At 38.9% G+C, this 23,636-nt stretch overlaps 2 protein-coding genes and 1 long non-coding RNA gene across 3 annotated transcripts in view; 1 reads left to right on the forward strand and 2 right to left on the reverse strand.

Annotated features, from left to right (window-relative positions):
• The window catches only part of ankrd13a (ankyrin repeat domain 13A), a 28,715-nt gene extending 21,159 nt beyond the window's left edge, over positions 1 to 7,556 (forward strand). The window contains exon 15 of the mRNA XM_057832358.1: positions 690 to 7,556. Within this exon, the coding sequence (XP_057688341.1) occupies positions 690 to 888 (199 nt within the window). The 3' untranslated portion in view covers positions 889 to 7,556. The remainder of the gene's footprint in view (positions 1 to 689) is intronic.
• LOC130913612 (uncharacterized) lies at positions 6,110 to 8,934 on the reverse strand. Its single transcript, XR_009062791.1, has 2 exons — positions 8,661 to 8,934; positions 6,110 to 8,493 (listed from the first exon to the last, which is right to left on the reverse strand). It is a non-coding gene; the product is annotated as an uncharacterized LOC130913612 (long non-coding RNA).
• Positions 8,935 to 17,629: 8,695 nt separating this feature from the next.
• slc6a4b (solute carrier family 6 member 4b) overlaps positions 17,630 to 23,636 on the reverse strand; it is a 47,279-nt gene continuing 41,272 nt past the window's right edge. The window contains exons 9-13 of the mRNA XM_057830804.1: positions 22,217 to 22,348; positions 22,022 to 22,121; positions 21,824 to 21,924; positions 18,132 to 18,299; positions 17,630 to 18,056 (exon numbers count right to left, since the gene is read on the reverse strand). Coding sequence (XP_057686787.1) covers positions 17,976 to 18,056; positions 18,132 to 18,299; positions 21,824 to 21,924; positions 22,022 to 22,121; positions 22,217 to 22,348 — 582 coding nt within the window. The 3' untranslated portion in view covers positions 17,630 to 17,975. The remainder of the gene's footprint in view (positions 18,057 to 18,131; positions 18,300 to 21,823; positions 21,925 to 22,021; positions 22,122 to 22,216; positions 22,349 to 23,636) is intronic.

Below are 23,636 nucleotides of genomic sequence, written 5' to 3' on the forward strand. Positions count from 1 at the left end.
TTTTATTGCTTTACAACTTTTATAGACAATATTTTACCGGAAAATTCTTAATTTTAAAATCATTTACTGTACAGCAGTGTTTCTTAACCTTGCTAAAGGTACTAAACCCCACAATTTTCACATTTGCATTCACTGAACCCTTCGGAATTTAATAATTAAGCTTTTTTTTTTTTTCAATATCAAAACCGATTTACCTAAGCTCCCGAGCCAATTCCCATTGAAATGTATTCAAATTTCAAATTTACTACAAATGTGAATGTGTGATGATGTGTCTGAATATCTTTTTAGGAGCATCGTTAAAAAAAAAAAAAAGAACATTTTACAGCATTTAAGTTAGTGGATTTTGACTATGCATGTTAACCAATTGTTCTTTTGTTGTACTTTAATCTTCATTTATTAATTGTTATATACCGTTTGAGGCTAAACTCAGGTATTTTAATTTATTTTTAAACTCATTTACTGCTCTTGTGAAATGAAAGTGCAATTAGGCAATTCCGGTGACTCGATTATTTGAGTTTATTGATAGATGAATCGATTATTTAAATAATTGTTAGCTGCAGCCCTAGTTTCAAGTGCATTTGGATAATTTCCTACAACACTGTTTTGAACAGTAGTCAGGAATGACTGCATTTCTGGATTAAATGCAGATTATTCATATCACCAACAATCCATGTCTGCTGTCATTCCAGGAGTATCCCCGAGGGGGTGCTAGTGGATTACGGTGACACCTCCAGCCCCACGAGCACCTTCTCTACCTCAAGCCATGACTCGGAGCTCCACTTGGCCATGGAGCTCTCCGTGCGAGCTCAAGAGCGAGAAGAATGGCTAAGGAAGCAAGAAGAGGAAGAATTGGAGAGAATTTTGCAGCTGTCACTCACTGAGAAGTAGAAGGAAGAAGAGGGAATCGAAATAGATCTAAAGGTGGCCACCTCACCTCATTTTTTTACCTCCCGTCTTCTATGCAACTGCGGATTTTCCCTTTAACAGCCTGGTTTTGCTCAGGTCAAATTCTAGTTAACTTTTTAAAGGGTGTTTTTGGTAAGAGGTCTTACGTTATTCCGTATCTACATGCTGAATCTCCGTTTTACAGCTTGATCAATAATAGACTTTGAGATGTTGTGGGCTTTCAGTACTTGTAACAGAAGCCCCATCATACCTTAGTCTTAAGGCAGCTCACGAGAATGTTAACAAAAATGACTACGTCAGGTTACGCCGCGCAAGTAGGCACTCTGATTTAACTCTGCTGCGTTCACACCGGCTGCGTTTTTTTTTTTCTGTCGTGGGATTTATCGAGGTAACTTTCGAATAGAGGCGCCGACTCGCATCGAGCCCGTCGTCTGCCTGAGGCGCGCTATTTTCAGCTCGCACTCGAGCCGACGAGTGGTGACCATAATTCTTGCTTCTTCAAGCTTTTCAGAAATACGCCATTGGTGTAGCCACTTGTCACTCGAACATGTCTGACCAATAGCGAATTGTAACATTTGTGTCAAAAAGATTCGATTAAAAAAAAAAAGGTAGTTCAAAACTTTTTTTAACTTTAAAAAGTTGAGTCTCAAATTAATTTTGCATTCAAACACATTTTTCTATTGAAGCGACTTTTTTTTTGATTGAATATTAAAGACACAAACCTACCTCCATACGATTTCCTATAGCAAGTCAATGGAATCGCGCATGGAAGAGCAGCCTGGCGACCAGCAAGACGCGATGTCGCTATTTTGACCAAAAAGGTCCACCCGGCAATGTCGCGTTTTGTTTGATGTTTTTGCAGGAAATTTCAGCGACTAATCGAATTTGTTTTCTCATGCGTGTGAACCCTGCCTCAATATCCGGTCAACAAAAGGCCAAACAAAGACAGAAAAACAAAATAGAACTCAAAGAAAAGTCATAATACTATGAGATTAAAGCCGCAATATTACAACAAGGAAGTCATAATTGTCATACTACGAGATAAAATTATTATATTACATGAATAAAGTCTCGTATTTTTCCAACATTTAAGTTTGTTATATTACAAGAAAAGTAAAATTACAAGATTAAAGTCGTTACGTGAAACTAAGTTGTTTGGTTTTGCGGACTTTGGCTTTTGGCGATGTAAGGTCGTTGTGAGTAATATGGGATTAAAGTCCAAATACATGTAGTCCCCGTGTTACGAACGAGTTTTGTTCCTACGCTGGCGGCGTAACCCGAATTTCCGCGTAAATCGGAATTAACTCTTTAAAAATCAAAATAACTAACCAGAAAGTCCAAAAGTATTGTATTTTGTTTAATGGTGGAGGATACATTGCTCTCTGGTGGCAGCGTTGGGCCTGGCTGGACTGTTGTTCAATTATGCTTCCCTAAAGGAGCACTCAGACGTCTCACATGGATAAAGGATAGCTGCGCTTTTGTGTGCCCCACATAACGTTGTAAGTTGTTTCAGCCAATATATGTCTGGGTATGCATTTGAAATGACGTTTAGAGCTACAGCATAGACTTCATAATGTATTTACAGGACTTGGGGCCGATAAATAGGGGGCTTTCACTGTTGGCGAGGCCGTCACAGCTGACAGAGTGGAATCACAAAGAGCTTTTTTCGTTGAAAATGATTGTGAATAAATGCTTAAATCCCCAAATTCTTTATAGATATGGACGTAAAATGGTCTCGATTCTTGGTTAAAAGCAACAAAAAAAAAGTGCAGTAAGCATTTATTTTACGTAAATAGGTCGAAGTACAATGCTAGTTAGTCTGTTAGTGAATGTAGCTAGTGGCCGCCTGATGTAAACAGAGCTTTTCCGGTGAAAATTTTTGTGAATGAATGCTCAAATCCCCGAATTCTTTATAGATATGAACGTAAAACCGTTTCGATTCTTGGTTAAAAGCTAAATAAAAATGTAAAGTAAGTAAGCATTTATTTTACGTAAATATTGCGAACTATGATGCCAAAGCCGTAGCAGCTAATTTCTCCCTTTGATTTTTTTCACAACGTTTCAAAATGCATGCATGGTACGAAAAATATAATAATTACCTTGAATCCTCGAACAAATCACTCCTGAGACAATCCTTCCTGTTTGTATGTGGTACAGCTTTCGTATTTCATCCTAAATCCGGCTTTGAATGCTGCATGTGTCGCTGCGACCGACCGGGCCGAATTGACCCGTCAATGCAATTATGAAGTCTATGGCTACAGTTTGTGGAGTTATTAGTGAACAGTTTGCTATGAGAATTGTAAATACGTTAGCATTAGTAGCATTTAAGCTAGCGGACTTTTGTGAGGAAAATTAGCCTAAGTTGATCTAGTTTACATATTAATCAGAATGGGTGGACGTTTGAACACCAATCGTTTTGTGTCGAGTGTTTTATTGTTAAAACGCGTGTCGTTTTGAACAGACGTGTGTTACAGCTTTACAAATTGTCAAAAGTGAAGTAAAAAGCTTCAAAAAGCAAGTCTGTCAAGCTGAACAACTTCACGTTTAGTAAGGACAGAACAAGTCATGTTAATAAAGTAAAAAATAAGATGCTGTGAAGTACAATTAGGTACTGTTTTGAAAGAAGAAAAAAAAAAGACGAGACACTAAATGGCGGACGAGACTCCGGCGTCGTTAAGTCGAAATGGCGTAAGTCGAGTACGTCGTAACCCGGGGACTGCCTGTTTTACGAGAAAAAAGTGATAAAATCACAAGATTAAATTCATTACAGTGGTATGTAAAAGTATCTGAACCTTCTGGAATTTCTCACATTTCTGCATGAAATCGCCATCAAATGTTATCTGATCTTTGTCAAAATCACACAGATGAAAAAAACAGTGCTTTAACTAAAACCACCCAAACATTTATAGGTTTTTATATTTTAATGAGGATAGTATGCAAAAAATGACAGAACGGGAGGGGGGGGTAAGTGAACCATCACATTAATATTTTGTGCCCCCCCCCCCCCCTTTGGCAGCAATAACTTCAACCAGTCGCTTCCTGTAGCTACAGATCAGTCTGGCACATCAATCAGGACTAATCTTGGCCCATTCTTCTCTACAAAACTGCTGTAGTTCAGTCAGATTTCTGGGATGTCTAACATGAATCGCTTTCTTTGGGTCATGCCACAGCATCTCAATGGGGTTCAAGTCTGGACTTCTTCTGAAACTATTCTGAAGTTGATTTACTTCTGTGTTTTGGATCATTGTCTTTTTGCAGCATCCATCCTCTTTTTAGCTTTAACTGTCTGACAGACGGCCTCAGGTTTTCCTGCAGAACATCCTGATAAACTTTTGAATTCATTCTTCCACTAATGATTGCAAGTTGTCCAGGCCCTGAGGCAGAAAAACACCCCCAAATCATGATGCTCCTGCCACCATGCTTCACGGTGGGGATGAGGTGTTGATCTTGGTGAGCTGTTTTTTTTTTCCTCATCACATGATGTTGTGTGTTACTCCCAAACAATTCAACTTTGGTTACATCAGTCCACAAAATATTTTGCCAAAACGTCTGTTGGGTGTCCAAGTGCCTTTTTGGAACATTAAACGAGCAAGAATGTTTTTGGGTTTTTTTTTTAGGACAGCAGTGGCTTCCTCCCTGGAGTCCTCCCATGAACACCATTCTTGGCCATAGTTTTATATATACAGTCGTTGATGTGTATACAGAGATATTGGGCTGTGCCAGTAATTTCTATAAGTCTTTAGCAGACACTCTAGGGTTCTTTTCTACCTCTCTGAGTATTCTGCGCTGAACTCTTGGCGTCATCTTTGGTGGACAGCCACTTCTTGGGAGAGAAGCAACAGTGTCAAATTCTCTCCATTTGTAGACAACTTTTCTGACTGTCGATTGATGACATCCAGACTTTTAGAAATGGTTTTGTATCCCTTTCCAGCTTTATACAAATCACAAATCCTTGATCGCAGGTGTTCAGACAGCTCTTTTGACCGAGCCATGATGCACATCAGACACTCCTTCTCAAGACATTTCTTACCAGGTGTGTGTTTTATAGTGGGCAGGGCAGCTTTAAACCACTTATCAGCGATTGGGCACACACCCGACTTAAAATGTTTGGCAAAAAATGTGTGATTTTAACAAAAATCAGATCGCATTTGTTAGTTATTTTATGCAGAAATGTGAGAAATTCCAAAAGGTTCACATACTCATTCATACCTCCGTATATTACTTCATTTTTACGGTATGTGAACCAGAAGTTGTTTGGTTTTGCGAACATCAACTTTTGGCGAGGTAAGATGTGTGAACACAAAAATGCTTTTGGCGAACGGGTTAGCGCGAGCAAGGCGCTTTCACGTGAGTTTAACTTTGGTGTGAACGCAGCTTTTAGTGTCACAGCAGAGTATTTTCTTTAAATGGCTCTGATCTTAAATCCTCAATATTTTGTTGAGGACCATGAAGGGTTTAGTGCTAGAAGCCGTTTATATTGTTTAACGGAAATCTCAGGGTAAAGTTTGACAAACCCTCTTTAGAAGCAGGTTTAAACCACTGTTCATTTTTCGTTTATTTTTTCTATACTACTTTACTAATACTATACTAATTAAAGGTACACACAGGTGACTTGTACTTTTTGAGAAGGCCACGAAAAAAAAAATACTGAAAGAGAATGCAAATTTCTTTAGCAAGTGTATATATTGATTTTTTTTTTTTTTTTTTATTTAAAGTGACTTTTATATGATTTATTTTGCTGCCTGAGCAAATACCAGCATTAATGCCTCAGTTTAGAAAAAAAATACAAACAAAAAAATCATTTGCTATTCCTTACAGCACTTAGCCTTTATTGTTTCCCCTTGACCACAAACTGCAAACCTCTTGTGTGTAGGCCAGCCGGCCACATACAGGATTGATTGATTTGTTGTTTTCCAGCATGTGCCAACAGACAGTTTGTCTGTTACTTGACAGAAAGTTTAGTAAGTGCCACTCATTACATAAAGAAGTTTTTGTTCATTATCAGATAGGCAGAAAGTTTTACCCAATGTGATGTTGAATAACCACTCGCCTTGTTATTTTAACATATGACCAACCACTATGACCAGCCTGCTCTGTAAATCTTAACCTCTGGTACGTGGTGAAAAATATGTTGCCAACCTTGAAGGAAAGACAAAAAAAAAAAAAACTGGTTCAATCAGCTGAGATCTTTGAGCTGCAGCTGTTCATAAAATAAAAGCACTTTATTTCAATAAATCCTACGACAAGTTGTGGCTTCATGCATCTATGACAATGCAGACATCAGGGGCGCTGGAAGTCGCTCCCAGCAGGGGGTGCTGAGGATCTTTTTTTAGTTTTTCCCATCTAAAAACAGCCGTTTCGGTCCAAACAAGGTGTGCACAATGCTGGATTGTGTACGTATTACTACTAGGCTACTACAAAGACAGCGTTCTATTTCACCTACAGTGTGTGTTGGAGTTTTTTTGTGGAAATTAAAGCATCTGTTTATTATTTGCAAATCCCCATAGCTTGATGGCGCAATGACACACGGACACATTTGAAGACTAAAAGAGTATGCATCGGTTTGACACCCACTTTTCAAAACACTAAAATAAATTGCGCACGAATATCCAGTAGCGCTCTGCACGGCACGGCAGCAGCACAACAGCAACAAAGTAACAATAATTTGGATACAATGCAAGCATGTTTTTAGAGGTGGGTAGGAATGCGTTACATTTACTCTGTTACATTTACTTGAGTAACTTTTTGAGAAAAATGTACTTTTAAGAGTACTTGAGTAGATTTGTGAAGAAACACCTCTCTGACTCCGTTTCTTTGGGCTACACTAGTTGTTATATTTTTCCTTTTTATTCTACATATTAGATTTTACTTTTTTATTTTGCCAGAGACACAAACAGTTTCACCAATGAGACGTCAGACTTTTTTCGTTTGCCGAATGAGGCAGTCAATGTTTTTTTCCTCAAATGCACGTTTGATTGGCTGATGAGTTGACCCCCCCACACACACACACCTTCCACGCACACATGCACACTTTCTCACAGTGCAGAATTACGTTACATGTCGACATGCCGCTTCCTCCGCCGAAGAGGAGGAATATTAGAAGTTTTTTTCGGCCAGCAGCCGCTGTGAGTAATGTGGAAAGTCATTGTTGTGAAGGTGGGAAAAGCACCACTAGTTTTGCTACTGAAAGTCAGACCTGCATCACAGTTAAGTTTTACCATTGCATTAAACTGTCTGAACTTGCTAACCTGAGTAGGACGCTGCTTAGGAGAAGTGTCCTCCTGTATGTGTTTTCTACTATGTTAACGTTAATTAAACTGTGAGAAATATAGTGAACTCTGCTCAGCTGTAAGAAATGTAGTGAACCAAGGTTTACCCCCTTCTCTGCAGTTTTCATTTTCATTTTGCTTATGTGGTCTTCAAGCAGCCCAAAGGACCTTTCATTTATTTTGTTGAGTTTGGCTGTGCTTGTGGACAAAAGCAGTAGTGTTTTTCCTAAAGGAAGGCTCCATTTGTATTTATTTTAGTTATTCCCTGACTGATTTTTTATTTTATTTTTATTTTTTTATTTAAACAGACAATTTTGAGTGGTATTAAGACAAATGTTTATTTTTTTGCATTCCGGGATACCTAAGAGATGATTACAAAAAAAAAAAAAATAATTCCTGTGTGTGTATATATATATAAAATTTATCAATAATTTTATACATTTATAATATATTTGTAATGATTTATAAATATATGTGTTCAAATAATGCAATTTAAATTTGCCAATAGAATCCAGACATTTATTCTGGAAGTTTTCAAAATGTTTCTTTCATAGTTTTTGAAAACAAAGGTTTCAATCTAATGTTATATCACCAGAATCAATACATATGCACAGCAAAAACCCACCTCCTTAAATCTAAAAAAAAAAAAAAAAAAAAAAAATTCCCTTGTTTTCAGTGCAAATAAGTGAAATTATCTGCCAGTGCTTCAAGTAAATTTACTTGGATTTCGGATTATATATTTTTTAATTTGGGGGAAAAAAGTGAAAAAAAAAAACATGTCTTATATGTATCTCTTTCGATGCTAAATCTGAATAAATACATTGCACACACACAAAAAAATGGGGGGTGGGACGCTACTTCGCGGGTGGGTTCTTGTCCATATTAACCGCGAAAAACGAGGGCTCAATGTAAATGTAACGCGTTACTACCCACCTCAATATGGGGCAGACATTTTATCAATGGCTATGTTTTAGCTAATCAAATGTATTACTAATTCCATTGTGAGTTGCTTTACATCTCATCAATCTTTACGTAAAATAAATATGCATTGCATTCAAATATGGCAGAAGGTGGGTTCAAAGTGTCCCTAATAAATAGGCAAGTGGCATTGCCACTTCAGTCATTCTGAGGACCACTTCTCCGTAGCAGGTGCGTTCGATGAGCATCAGAGGACTCTCAGGTTGTGTTTTATTGTGAGTTTTTGTCTCCATGGAAGTGGAGTGAGGACAACCTCACCGCCTGGAGAGGGGCTTGTACACGCACACGGCCATGATGATCATCAGCAGCAGCAGGACGCCAACGACGCTCCCCAGCGTGACTGTACCCAAACGGCAATCATTCAGTTCTTTTAAAGGCTTTTATAGCATTTATTTGCTTTATGACTATAAAAAGTTACAAAATAACTAAACAAAAGAAAAGGCGTGGTCGCCCATCCGGAAACCACTTGAAACAAATCAGCCGTGCTTACAATCGTTTATTTCTTACCCAAATTTTGCTTGCGTAAGACCACGTAAGGTCTTTCGCCTACTGAAGACTCGTCGTCCTCCTCGCCACCCACCAAAAATAATAGTGACATGAATAATGCCTGTGGGATGACGCTTAGCATCTCAACGTTAGAAGAAACGGGGGTAATAAAGATGGTGATGATGAGGGCGCTTCCGTGATGGGGAATCAGGGTCCTAAAACCCTCGGAATTATTATTACCGAACTCAAATCAAGTAGGGCAGGGGTCGACAATCTAAAATGTTGAAATAGCCATATTGGACCCAAAAAAAAATGTCTGGAGCCGCAAAAAAGTAAAAGCCTTCTAATGAAGGCAAAACATGCTGTATGTAGCTACAGTGCTGGCCAAAAGTATTGGCACCCCTGCAATTCTGTCAGATAGTGCTCAATTTCTCCCAGAAAATGATTGCAATCACAAATGCTTTGGTAGTAATATCTTAATTTATTTTTCTCGCAATAAAAAAAAAAAAAAACACAAACGGGACTGTGAAAAAAATTAAATCATTATAATTTTACACAAAACTCCAAGAATGGGCCAGACAAAAGTATTGGCACCCTTTGAAAAATCATGTAATGCTTCTCTAATTTGTGGTCTTAACAGCACCTTTCGATGTAATCATAAAAGCTGAATATGAGTTTCTTTTGGGAGATTGGTAATGGAATTAATAGGGATGCACGATATCCATTTTTTGAAACCGATATCGATAACTTCCTGCTCTTCAAAGCCGATACCGATATCGATAACCGAGTTTTAAAAAAAATTAAATGTATAACCTGAGTTTTTGAACACCTGGAGGTTTAAAAAAAAAAAACAAGTCGATTCATAGATTGAATGTCAATAGATTTTTCATAATGACATGAACAAAACAGTGCGTTTCACTTCTGCACTGCCCGACAGCCAACTAAGAATGAATGCACTTCCATAAACCACAAGGCTTGGTCTTTTCTTGCTTTTATGGGAAGACACTCGTCTTAATATTGTGAAAGTACAACAGAAAAATACATATTCAATACTCAATTTACAACAAACTGCATAATACACTTATATACACAACTGTTATTTGTAAAGCATAGCACACTAGCTTGAGCTACTAAAGTATTGGCTAACTTCTATAACACAACAACTCATGAAGTTCTGTACATATGACCCTTCACCACAGAAGTAAACACATATTGCACATCCATATGTTATAGTAAACATAAAATACTTACAGACATATATTTCCGAGGCGGAAAGGTAACAGAAAGCACTCACGATTGTCAATGCTACCGCTAGACACCGCAATATGTAAGTGAATGAACCAAACTACTGTAACAAAAAATAGATGCTGTGAATTATTCTGACCAGCAGGTGGCAGCAATCCCCGGCAAATGGTCAACTGATTTCCCATACTAGTGTGTACTATAAACTGTAAAGCCAGCACAGTACATATTATCGGTCCTATTAATAATGTTATTGGATTTATCAGGATGACATCATAATTCCTATTATCGGATCAATAATTATCGTGCACCAGTAGGAATTAATAAGAAAGTTGTCATTCACAAATTTGGATCATACATCAGGCATGTGTACAAGTCTAATAAGTTGTTCTACCTGTTGACCCATGGTACAAGAAGGTATACAGTAGGACATTAATACGATATGATACCGCTCATTTTATTAGAAAGTGAAAGTGTCAGGCCTCCATCACATTTCTCATCTCGGAAATGTCAGAGAGCAATCAAGAATTGATTTAAAGGTCAAGCCCCTTGAGATGTAGGTTACATCCTTATATAATTATTCTGAATGAATTACTTACAGTATATGGCCATTACCTTCATCCCTCTATACACTATATGACTTGTTTGTGCCCATGTATGTAACATATATTGCTAATAATTTGCAGCAAAATTATGATAAATGGTTAGTTCACATACCTTTGCCACAAGGCATGCTATATCATGTTTTAGAAGAATTCATTACATTTGGATATACATAAGATTTATGGGGACCCCCGCCCCCCTCAATTTCAAATTTAAAGCAACACTATGTAACTTATCAGTTTTCATCGATTTTAACGACACCGGTGGACAAAAGTGGTAATGAGTCTATACTCGGCTTATTGCCCTCTTCGTGTGCCCGGTGTTCTGTCAAATTTTCAACCCCATCAGAAATTGCAACTTTGTGTTAAAATGGCTGCGAATACAGCGATTACAAAGTAAACACTACAAACTTTCTTTAAATAAAGGACTATTTACTTACGTTTGCTCATGGACGGATATGTAGAAAAGTTCTCCTCAGACACATCCTGCCATGTTAGCTGCACAACAACTGCACGCCACTCTGTCACTGTTTACATCTTCGCCGTGTAATAAAGCATCATTTTATGCCATATTCGTGTTGACCACGTGGCAGCTACGCGCTCCTCCGATGTCAGCTGGTTTGTCCAGCTGCTTCCCAGGCAAACTAGCTCTTCTGCCCGCTGCAGGGGAACGACAAGCTGTAACTTGCTCGCCACCGGGCACGTTGCCGATAGGCGAAGACAATCGACAGCCCCGCCTCTCTGTTAGTCCGGGCTAGTTTCGTGTAATTTTTCCCTTCAAAAAGCAAAAATAAGACTTTGAGACGTCACTCGGTTCAGATTAGCATATCGGCTAGCTGTCATGCTTCTTGGTTTGTTTACATTCTCCGAAGCCGGGGCAGGGAAATGACAAGAGCCGGACTAACTACGGTGGCATAAAATATCGTATGGGAGGTGCGACAGTAAAGGTGAAATTGACCGTTTTGACCATTATGGTAAGGTGACCATATTTTGATGTCCAAAAAAGAGGACACTCAGCCCGGCCTCAAGATACTTGAATTTTACTTTACTTGAAGTTCACTCAAAAATGCTATATAACTTAAATATATTTAAAGTGTGCCCCCTCACTCTGGATGAAAAAAGTTTGAAAAAAAAAAAAAAAAAGACTAAAAAAGACTAAAAAATTATATATACATATAATGCAGACCCACGGAAATGTAGTCCAGTCAATACACATACACACAGTAGGCTATGTGCCAACTAAACATTTTTATAAATTACTAACACTACAATTGTCCTTGACAAATTGTTATTCCCATTCAATTGATATTCTCATTCAATGTTCTCGATTGCACACAAAGAAAAACCGAAATAAACCGACAAACTATTCAACCAGCATGTTTCCAAACGTAGCAGATCAAAACTACGTTTCCCATAATGCCTAGTGTGGTTTAGCTTACTGATAACTAGCGGAGGCAAAAATCAAACTTTGCTATAAAAGTTTACAATCATCGGCAGCGCAACGATGCGACACCAAACGGGATTTTACAGTCAAAGCTCTGACAGAAGTCAACAGTTGCCGTTATATACGTATTTATCGTAAAAAACTTAAAGGGTATGAAAACGCAAAGGGGGTGTGAGACATCAATAGAACCGTTATGTGCCAAGATAACAAATATTGATAAAGTTAACAAAAAAAACAATCACATTAATGAGCAATTATCGAAAATAGATCAAAAATGACGAACATTTCCGAAAGTGTTCCGGAAACAACCGAATGGGGCGTCATAACAAGGAAACAAAAGGTCGAGGCAGGTGCCATCGTTGTTTATCGACGAGAGAGTTGCGTTCGTGTTTTATCAAAAAATCCCTAAAATGGTTCAAACCTGTCATGCTATGTGGTTTACAAATAGCCATTTGTTGCAATGTAGTACCCATGAGTTCCCGAACTCGAGAAAAAGAGCTGGACTATGCAGACAATGAGTAAAGTTCGTCAGTGCTAAGAGGGCTAATTTTGCAATTTTATGGGGGAAAGGGAACCTGACGAGCCAGAAGATGTGCCTACAACCTCAAAGAAAACAACATTTCTGCTACTTCCCAATCACTAAAGACCCACGAACTGCGAAGGAGTGAATTCGTGACCCGTATGTGAATAAATCGAGTGATTTCGAGAATGTCTGTGGAACAGGAATATCAGCTTGTAGAGATCGCAAATCACGGCGACTTAAACGTACATTTGAGACAATAATTCGACCGAAGTTCTGGATTAAAGTCATTTCGGAATATCCTGACATCGCTAGGAGCGCGCTGAAAACTGTGCTACAATTTCCAACATCGCTAGCTTGATGCTAGCTTCTCTCACTCTCCCATCTCGTCTCAACAAAACAAACTCAGCCCTCCCACGGATTCAGCGGGTGAGTTGTATTTTTTCCCTGCACTTAACACGACGGGGCTAAAAACAAATGCTATTTTATATTTGCTGTATTTTTCTGCCGCACATTGCCGGTGTTCTGACAAAGTTGGCATGCACGTAACGTTAAAAAGGACCGCGAATGCAGCGATTCCTAAGTACACACTACAAACTTTCTTTAAAGAAAGGAATATTAACTTACGTTTGCCATGTTTGGCGCACACAACAACTGCACGTAGCCCTCTCACTTAACGACTTCGCCGTGTCGTTAAGCGTTAATTTACGCCATTTCCGTGTTGCACGTGTATGTTTGTGATGTAAATAGTTTTTTTAGCACCATTGGATAACATTGAGAGTCCAACTGAATATAAAAGAGGGACACCGGTCCGTGAAAAAAAGACCCAAATCACACCAGTCCGTGGTGCAAAAAAGGTTGGGGACCCCTGCTCTAATCCCATTCATATTTGTGTCGGTTGGCAGAGCGAAACCGATGATAGCATATTAAATGATAATTATTCTATACATTACTTTATTTTGGGGTCACGGTGTATCAGCTTCACAAAAAGAAATGCAAAACAAACCATTCGGTGATTCTGGTCCCGCCGGTGTTTCATCGGTGTGATTGCTCCCCTCAATGATCCTTTCATTAGGCTGCATTGGCTTTCGTTTGGGCTCAAATTGATAACCCAAAACACCAAAGAAAGGTTCATAACTCTCCTCGTCACCATTAGAAGAATGTTCGTTACGTCGGATTCGTCGCTGCAAATAGAAACAAAATTGTCCGCCATCATCGTCGCCATTCAGTAACCAAGCACTGAGCCGGTTGTTTCCTAGTAGTGACGTCACGCACACAATATGCTAGATTTCCGGCATCTCGGGGGCGGGTCCTTTTAGCTTGACAATCGACCTAATTTCTATCATTTTCTTGGTGTTGCGATGTGTGTAATTACACGAAGTGGCATGATATGAATTCAAAAGGCATGCGTTGATGGATAAATGATGGAATATTAGCATTTCCCCAGGGGTTGTCATACCCTTTAAAGCAAATGGAATGTAGACAATTTTACATGGCATGTTTTCATTTTCTTTACATGCCATCAAACTTGAATGTGTCACATCCATTTGATTTATTTTCAATTTGGTACATTTCTCTTCTACTCAGGGTCAAGCCATTCATGTTAGGTAGAGGGGCAGTAGCCATTTTAGACACTTAGTCTCTTTTATGTGTTTCCTGTTGTCTACTTCAATAGTCACTGGAACAAAGCAGCTTTGATCAACCAGCTAGAAGCTCAATGGCGGATCATACATACTGTATGTTATAAAGTACTTTACGCTCTTGTCTATGTTCCTAGCAGCCATCTTTGAAGTGATGGGCTTCTTTCCTTAAAAAATAGCCTTTAGTGGACCTTACATAATACATGTCCTTGCATGTGTGTTCTTTCAGGCCTTGGTGGATGTGCAGTATGCGGCATAATGTAGTAACTTGCCTGCAATTGTGGACATAAAACAAGACTGCTTCATTTTTGAAGCTCTTAGTTAACCAGTGTTGTTTTTGGCAGCCCTTTTAATTTAGTCTTTTGGACGAAAATAACTCAAAATGTTTCCGTCTGTAATCATTTTAGTCCATGAATAAATAGATAAATAAAAGGTTTCCAACAATTTCGAATGAACATTGACAGACGTGCACATAATTGTAGAGTTTACAAGGACATCACCATTTTCATGATGATAAACACTCAGCAGGAAAACTACATTATTTTCAATTAATTAAACTCTCCTCGACGCCACGAACCGTATGTAAAAAGTTTTCCAACAGTTTAAGATGACACTCACCATGCTGAATGCTAATTGTAGCTCAAGGTGGGTAGAGTAGCCAAATATTTTACTAAAGTAAGAGTAACGTGACTTCAAAATAATATTACTCAAGTAAAAGTAATCATCCCAAAAAATGTGCTCAGGTACAAGTAAAAAAGTATCCAGTGAAAAGAATACTCAAGTAATTAGTAACATTGTAAGTAACTGCTTTTTTTTTTTTTTTTTTTTTTTTTTTTTTTTTTTTTTTTTTGAACAATGGTATTTTTTTTTCTCTCAGCACAAACTTACCTATATGAACTGTTGTTATAATGATACTGCACAATAACCCATTACATAACCGCATTAAGCTAAAGAAATACAAAAACAGATCAGTGAATTCCGGCAAGAGAGAAAAAAAAAACACAGAAATGAAGCATTATTCATCCAAGAGCATGAGTGCCTTGCCCTCTAGTGGAGAAAATAGTTCCTAGTTTGAATAGTAAATACTGTAATTCCTTCATAGTTCATATTATGAAAGAAAAGGATCATATATCCGTTTTTTTGTGGTCAATTGGTGCCAAATAAAAACTGGGAGAGAGGTTTAAATCCGTGCTTTCGAGCCATGTTGAGGGCAGCGCTCTATGTCTAATGCTTCATTTTTTCGGTGCTTTAAAGACGCCACGTGATTGAACAGGCTGGCGTGATCACAGAACGGCAAGCTTGCATCTAATTGGTATCGACTAATTCCAGCAGTGCAGAAAACCAAAAGTGGTTTTTGCCATGTGGCAAAGTTTTTTTGCCATGTGTCATTTTTTTTGCCATGTGGCAAAGTCTTTTTGCAATGTGGCATTTTTTTTGCCACATGACAAAAAAAATTGCCACATGGCAAAATTTTTTTGCCCCAGGGCAAAAAAATGCCACATGGCAAAAAATTTTTGCCCCAGGGCAAAAAAATGCCACATGGCAAAAAACATTTTCCACATTGCAAAAAAATGCCACATGGCAAAAAAGGTTTTGCCACATAGAAAAAAAAAATGCCACATGGCAAAACATTTTTGCCCCATGGCAAAAAAAAAAAATGCCACATGGCAAAATAAAATGCCACATGGCATAAAAAACTTGCCACATGGCAAAATAAGATGCCACATAGCAAAAAATATTTGTCACATGGCAAAAAAAATCTTGCCACATGGCAAAAACATTTTGCCACATGGCAAAATAAAATGCCACATGGCTAAAAACATTTTCCACATTGCAAAAAAATGCCACATGGCAAAAAAGGTTTTGCCACATGGCATAAAAAACTTGCCACATGGCAAAATAAGATGCCACATAGCAAAAAATATTTGTCGCATGACATAAAAAAAATTGCCACATGGCATAAAAATTTTGCCACATGGCAAAATAAAATGCCACATGGCTAAAAACATTTTCCACATTGCAAAAAAATGCCACATGGCAAAAAAGGTTTTGCCACATAGAAAAAAAAATGCCACTTGGCAAAACATTTTTGCCCCATGGCAAAAAAAAAAAATGCCACATGGCAAAATAAAATGCCACATGGCATAAAAAACTTGCCACATGGCAAAATAAGATGCCACATAGCAAAAAATATTTGTCACATGGCAAAAAAAATCTTGCCACATGGCAAAAACATTTTGCCACATGGCAAAAAAAAAAAATGCCACATGGCAAAATAAAACGCCACATGGCATAAAAAATTTGCCACATGGCAAAATAAGATGCCACATGGCAAAAAATATTTGCCACATGGCAAAAAAAATCTTGCCACATGGCAAAAACATTTTTCCACATAGCAAAAAAATGCCACATGGCAAAACATTTTTTGCCGCATGGCAAGAAAGTGCCACAAGGCAAAACATTTTTGCCGCATGGCAAAAAAATGCCACATGGCAAAATAAAATGCCACGTGACATAAAAATTTTGCCACATGGCAGAAAAATTTTGCCACATAGCAAAAAATGCCACATGGGCAAACATTTTTGCCACATGGTAAAAAAATGCCACATGGCAAAAACCTTTTGCCACATAGCAAAAAACATTTGCCACATAGCAAAAAAAAAAAAAAAAATGCCACATTGCAAAAAAATGCCACATGGCAAAAAAGGTTTTGCCACATAGAAAAAAAAATGCCACTTGGCAAAACATTTTTGCCCCATGGCAAAAAAAAAATGCCACATGGCAAAATAAAATGCCACATGGCATAAAAATTTTGCCACATGGCAAAATAAAATGCCACATGGCATAAAAAACTTGCCACATGGCAAAATAAGATGCCACATAGCAAAAAATATTTGTCACATGGCAAAAAAAATCTTGCCACATGGCAAAAACATTTTGCCACATGGCAAAAAAAAAAATGCCACATGGCAAAATAAAACGCCACATGGCATAAAAAATTTGCCACATGGCAAAATAAGATGCCACATGGCAAAAAATATTTGCCACATGGCAAAAAAAATCTTGCCACATGGCAAAAACATTTTTCCACATAGCAAAAAAATGCCACATGGCAAAACATTTTTTGCCGCATGGCAAGAAAATGCCACAAGGCAAAACATTTTTGCCGCATGGCAAAAAAATGCCACATGGCAAAATAAAATGCCACGTGACATAAAAATTTTGCCACATGGCAGAAAAATTTTGCCACATAGCAAAAAATGCCACATGGCCAAACATTTTTGCCACATGGTAAAAAAATGCCACATGGCAAAAACCTTTTGCCACATAGCAAAAAACATTTGCCACATAGCAAAAAAAAAAAAAAAATGCCACATGGTAAAAAAAATTTGCCACATGGCAAAAAATTTTGGCCACATGGCAAATACCACTTTTGGTTCCGCTGTCTCTATATAATTGTACATATTAATCAGACTAGATGGACGTTTGAAGACCAGTTGTTTTGTGTCAAGTGTTTTATTGGTAAAATGTGTGTTGTTTTGAACATTATTGCACATACGTGTGTTACAGCGTTACAAATTGTCAAAAGTGAAGGAAGTAAAAATCTTCAAAAAGCACAATTACCTTGTTTGCTGTCTGTAAAGCTGAACAACTTCACGTTTAGTGAGGACCAAACACGTCATATTAATAAAGTAAAAAATAAGATTATGTAAGGTACAATAAGGTACTATTTATGCAACTAAAAATAAATAATTCAGCATTGGCTTGTCAAATTAACCAAAAATGAAAATCCAAGCTGACCACACAGGCTGCAAACAGTCATTATGTCACAGATAGTACTTGTCAAATACAAGACAGACAAGATTGTTTTTCATCTCCAATATTTTTCTACGGAACTATGGCCATGGTTAGGCTGTCGCCGTGAATGTCTGGCAAGGTCCTCTCCGGCCGCAGACACACCGCCAACCTCTGTCAGTTAAAAAGTAATTCCAGTGAGAATATGCAGTAAATCAATGCTCACATTTATTTTATGATTCTACAGACCTGTTTGAGGGATCCTGGTGTCCACACCATTTTATATATCATGTAAATGGGGATCCACATTAGGGATGAAAAGCCAATGATGTATCCAACCGTGATGCTCCAGTCTGGGTACTTGTAGTCAAACAATGTTAGTAGCGGGGCTTTCAGTAGGGAACTCACCATGATATACTGAAAATGGAGGGGAAATGTGATATTACCATGTGTTAATATACTTGAAGATTAAAGCGCGTATGACACCAAAAAGGATGTTTATTACATATTTCATGCGGTGTTTTATGCTCCTGAATGAAATGGACCGCTTGGATGTGTGTGGAAGCGATCGTTCTATATATTGCATTTTTGAATCTCGCGCCATGAAAATGAGTGACTTCCGGCTCTCACTCGGGCTTAGGACAAATGCGAATGTGACGTCACCCGGGTCAGCATCTCACATTACAGCATTGCTTTATAGCATGCAGATGGATTGCGGATTCAGCTGATTTTGCGATTTAATTCGTTTATTTTTTGCATCACGCTAGCCAAACGGCTGCGGGCTTTTGTAGCTGCACCAGGGAGAGGCGTGTGAGCCTTTTTGGGTTTTAGAAAGTTTCCGTTCACCCCAAGATCGGCCAAGACAAGTGTGCGACAACTGTGGGACCATTGGACTTACGAGAAAGTGTGTAAACATCGTGTTTTGTATTATGTCAAATAGTGGGATCATGGCACACGTTTTAATACGGAAGTGGCTTGCATTTTGTGGCTGACAATGCTCCTTGTCCACCGAGAATGCCACTTGGCCGACAACCGGCATCTTGTCGCACCCCAACCTACCGAGAGAGCACTGTACTCGGCTTATTGCCCTTTTCGTGTGCCCGGTATTCTGTCAAATTTGCAACCCCATCAGAAAATGCAACTTTGTGTTAAAAATGGCCGCGAAAACAGCAATTACAAAGTAAACACTACACATTTTCTTGAAATGAAGGATTTTTTACTTACGTTTGATCATGGACGGACATGTAGAAAAACTCTCCTCCGACACATCCTGCCATGTTAGCTGCACAACAACTGCAGCCGCTCTCGTATGACTCTCGCACTGTTTACGTCGCTAAGTAGTAAAGCATTATTTTACGCCACATTCGTGTTGACCATTTGGCAGCTACGCGCTCCTCCGACGTTGGCCGGTTTGTCAGCGGGTCATTGTCCAGCTGCCTCCCCACAAACGAGCCCTCTGCCCGCAGCAGGGGAATGACGAGGTCTAACTTGCTTGGCGCCGGGCGGGTTGCCGATCGGCGAAGACAATCGACAACACCGCCGTCGTGTGACATGACCCGGGCTAGTTTTGTGCGATTTTTCGCTTCGAAGACTTTGAAACATCACTCGGTTCGGGTTAGCATGTCGGCTAGCTGTCACGCCTCTTGGTTTGTTTACATCCTCCGAAGCCGGGGCAGGGAAATGATAAAAGCCCGACTAACTACGGTGGCATAAAATATCGTTCGGGAGGTGCGACAGTAAAGGTGAAGTCGACAGTTTTGACCATTATGGAGTAATTTTGCCATGTCGTACCGAATAAATGCATTTTTATTACTTTATATTCCATTTAGCACAAGACTGTTATTTGTCATGACCATACCATTTATTTAGGTATTGGGGAAAAATACTTCAATAGAAATAATATCCTGTAAAAAATATTGGAGTAGAGTGACTGAAACAATTTTGCGGCTCTCTTCGTCACATTTTCTTCGTTCTGAATAATTCACCCTCAATGGGCTGAATTCTAAATCGGATGAAACCATGGCCCTGCCGACGTCATCCTCCTGTTGGGGACGCTAGATCCATATAATGGTAGGCGTGGCTAAACGGCGGATTAAAAGACTAATTTCTCGTCATCTGCGTTTTGCCAAATTGTTGTATATAGTCGAATCGTCTCAAAATATGATTCTAATTTACATAATACAGTGGTGGCAATAAGTATTTAGTCAACCACCAATTGTGCAAGTTCTCCTACTTGAAAAGATTAGAGAGGCCAGTAATTGTCAACATGGGTAAACCTCAACCATGAGGGACAGAATATGGAAAAAAAACCCAGAAAATCACATTGTTTGATTTTTAAAGAATTTATTTCCAAATTAGAGTGGAAAATAAGTATTTGGTCACCTACAAACAAGCAAGATTCCTGGCTGTCAAAGAGGTCTAACTTCTTCTAACGAGGTCTAAAGAGGCTCCACTCATTACCTGTATTAATGGCACCTGTTTCAACTCATTATCGGTATAAAAGACACCTGTCCACAAACTCAGTCAGTCACACTCCAAACTCCACTATGGCCAAGACCAAATAGCTGTCGAAGGACACCAAAGACAAAATTGTAGACCTGCACCAGGCTGGGAAGACAATCTGCAATAGGTAAACCGTTTAGTGTAAAGAAATCAACTGTGGGAGCAATTATTAGAAAATGGAAGACATACAAGACCACTGATAATCTCCCTCGATCTGGGGATCCATGCAAGATCTCACCCCGTGGCGTCAAAATGATAACAAGAACGGTGAGCAAAAATCCCAGGACCACACAGCGGGACCTAGTGAATGACCTACAGAGAGCTGGGACCACAGTAACAAAAGCTACTATCAGTAACACAATGTGCCGCCAGGGACTCAAATCCTGCACTGCCAGGCGTGTCCCCCTGCTGAAGAAAGTACACGTCCAGGCCCGTCTGCGGTTCGCTACAGAGCATTTGGATGATCCAGAAGAGGACTGGGAGAATGTGTTATGGTCAGATGAAACCAAAATAGAACTTTTTGGTAGAAACACGGGTTCTTGGGTTTGGAGGAGAAAGAATACTGAATTGCATCTGAAGAACACCATACCCACTGTGAAGCATGGGGGTGGAAACATCATGCTTTGGGGCTGTTTTTCTGCAAAGGGACCAGGACGACTGATCTGTGTAAAGGAAAGAATGAATGGCGCCATGTATCGAGATATTTTGAGTGAAAATCTCCTTCCATCAGCAAGGGCATTGAAGATGAGACGTGGCTGGGTCTTTCAGCATGACAATGATCCCAAACACACAGCCAGGGCAACAAAGGAGTGGCTTCGTAGGAAGCATTTCAAGGTCCTGGAGTGGCCTAGCCAGTCTCCAGATCTCAACCCCATAGAAAATCTGTGGAGGGAGTTGAAAGTCCGTGTTGCCCAACGACAGCCCCAAAACATCACTGCTCTAGAGGAGATGTGCATGGAGGAATGGGCCAAAATACCAGCAACAGTGTGTGAAGCTTGTGAAGAGTTACAGAAAACATTTGGCCTTCGTTATTGCCAACAAAGGGAACATAACAAAGTATAGAGATAAACTTTTGGTATTGACCAAATACTTATTTTCCACCAGGATTTGCAAATAAATTCTTTAAAAATCAAACTGTGATTTTCTGGATTTTTTTCCCACATTCTGTCTTTCATGCTTGAGGTTTACCCATGTTGACAATTACAGGCCTCTCTAATATTTTCAAGTGGGAGAACTTGCAAAATTAGTGGTTGACTAAATACTTATTTGCCCCACTGTAATGCTATTTAAGACTTTTTTTTATCCTGTCGTAAGCACTTTAAGCCTAATGTAAAAAAATTCTGAACTTCCGCTTAAATAGTCATAGAGATAGTTAACTACCAAAGAGAAAAGTTTTCATCCTAATTAAAACACCAAAACAAACACCGGTGACTTTTTACCGCAAGAAAAGCTGGGCTGATGGCAACCCAGCAAATCTTCCAGAACAGTCCTGGGGCTTTACCCAGCATAGCTTGAACATCGTTAGTGAATCTGTTGATACCTGAAAGCAAGAAATGTAAGACAAAACCGTTACGGATTTTGATATTACAGTTGATTCGCCGGAACAAAACAAAAAAAGCAATCAATTTTGTCCCTACCATAGAACCAGGAAACTGCAATGGCCTCAAGGAATCCCACGGCAATGATGGAACATCCGACCCCAAACTCCTCCAGCAGCTTCACAACATAGGCACCACCCTGCCATTCATCCAATATGAAGTCAACATTTTCCTCCTAAAACATGTCATCTCGTTTTATTAAAGGATTAACAAGTGGTTTTGGTTTTAAATTACGTTGGTAAGAGTACTCAAAGAGCCCAGAAAGCAGACCACCACCAGGCAAAGGACAAAGAGTTCACGTCTTTGAGAAAAATGATCAGGGTATTCATCCATCACAGCCGTGATGATGGCCTCCAGCCCGCCAAACTGAAACAAATAATGAGTCGAATTGATCTTGGCGTCACTTTATTTAAGCTATCTATCACAGCAAGAACATACAGACATGTTAAAAAATTGGCACACCCCATTAAATATTCAGTGCTTTATTAACCCTTTAACACCGAATGTGTCGGATGCGACACGTTTACGCATATCATCTTTGTAGCCTCGTAACGCTGTAATTACGTCACCCACGTGCCCCTGGTTGCTCTCATTTGAAAGTACGGAAGTTGATGTCCACACCAGTTTTTATTTGAAGTCAATCGACCAAGTAAAACGGGAGAAAATATCATTTGAGTTTTATAGTTTTATTGCACTCAAATATGCATTAAAACGCTGCATGGACCATGTGTCTATCTCCATAATTCCATCATTTCTTGTCCTTTTTTCAAAACCGAAAGCACCACAAAAGACTACATATCCCAAGAGCCGTTGTGATGTAAAGAAGGACTAACCTAATGTGAACATTTTTAATAAATTGACGAGCAAGGCGCCAACTAAGGAAAAGGAGACACGCAAAGCAAGCAACGGCCGGTTGGACTGAGCGAGCGACTTTGAAACGTGCAGAATGAATCGAAAACTAAATTTAGCACAAGCTAATGCATTATTTCATTCAAGGAATAGGATGAGCTGTATTTGTCATTGTTTTCCTCGGATTAGTCGGCGTCTCAGCGAGTAAAAGTGACAGCAGCGCGCAAATCGCAGATGTGTAGGCTGTGTGACGTTGTATGTGACGCAGCTCATTGACCTGTTCAAGAACAAACTTTATTGAATGCGCAAAAAAAAACAAAAAACTTTATTGGGTCACATGCCTGAAAAAATTGAATTGAACTGAACTACTTGTCAATATTTTTACAAAAAATACTTTTTTTCAATGTTTTTTTTTTTTTTTTTCTTCACTATGGATCTTTTCAATTTTTATATAGATGTGTGTTCGAGAAGCTTAAATGCATGTACATATATACCTTTGATAAGGTGATGGGTACAATACCTAACTTCACAAAGAGATATCCTCCAAACCCTTTTTGTGTTGGATCATATATATACATATATATATTAACGTGCGGTAATTAATTTTTTTAATTAATCACGTCAAAACATTTGACGCAATTAACGCACATGTCCCGCTCAGACAGTATTCTGCCTTTTGGTATGTTTTACAGCAAGGATTTTTGTGCTGTCTAACAGCGAACTCTTGTGGTTGCTTTGCGACATGGTTTATTGCTTTCTTGCCAGTTCAATATGGCTGCACGACGTCTCGGGCTGACGCCTACGT

This window comes from Corythoichthys intestinalis, chromosome 3 (genome assembly GCF_030265065.1).
Source record: "Corythoichthys intestinalis isolate RoL2023-P3 chromosome 3, ASM3026506v1, whole genome shotgun sequence".
Classification (NCBI taxonomy): domain Eukaryota; kingdom Metazoa; phylum Chordata; class Actinopteri; order Syngnathiformes; family Syngnathidae; genus Corythoichthys; species Corythoichthys intestinalis.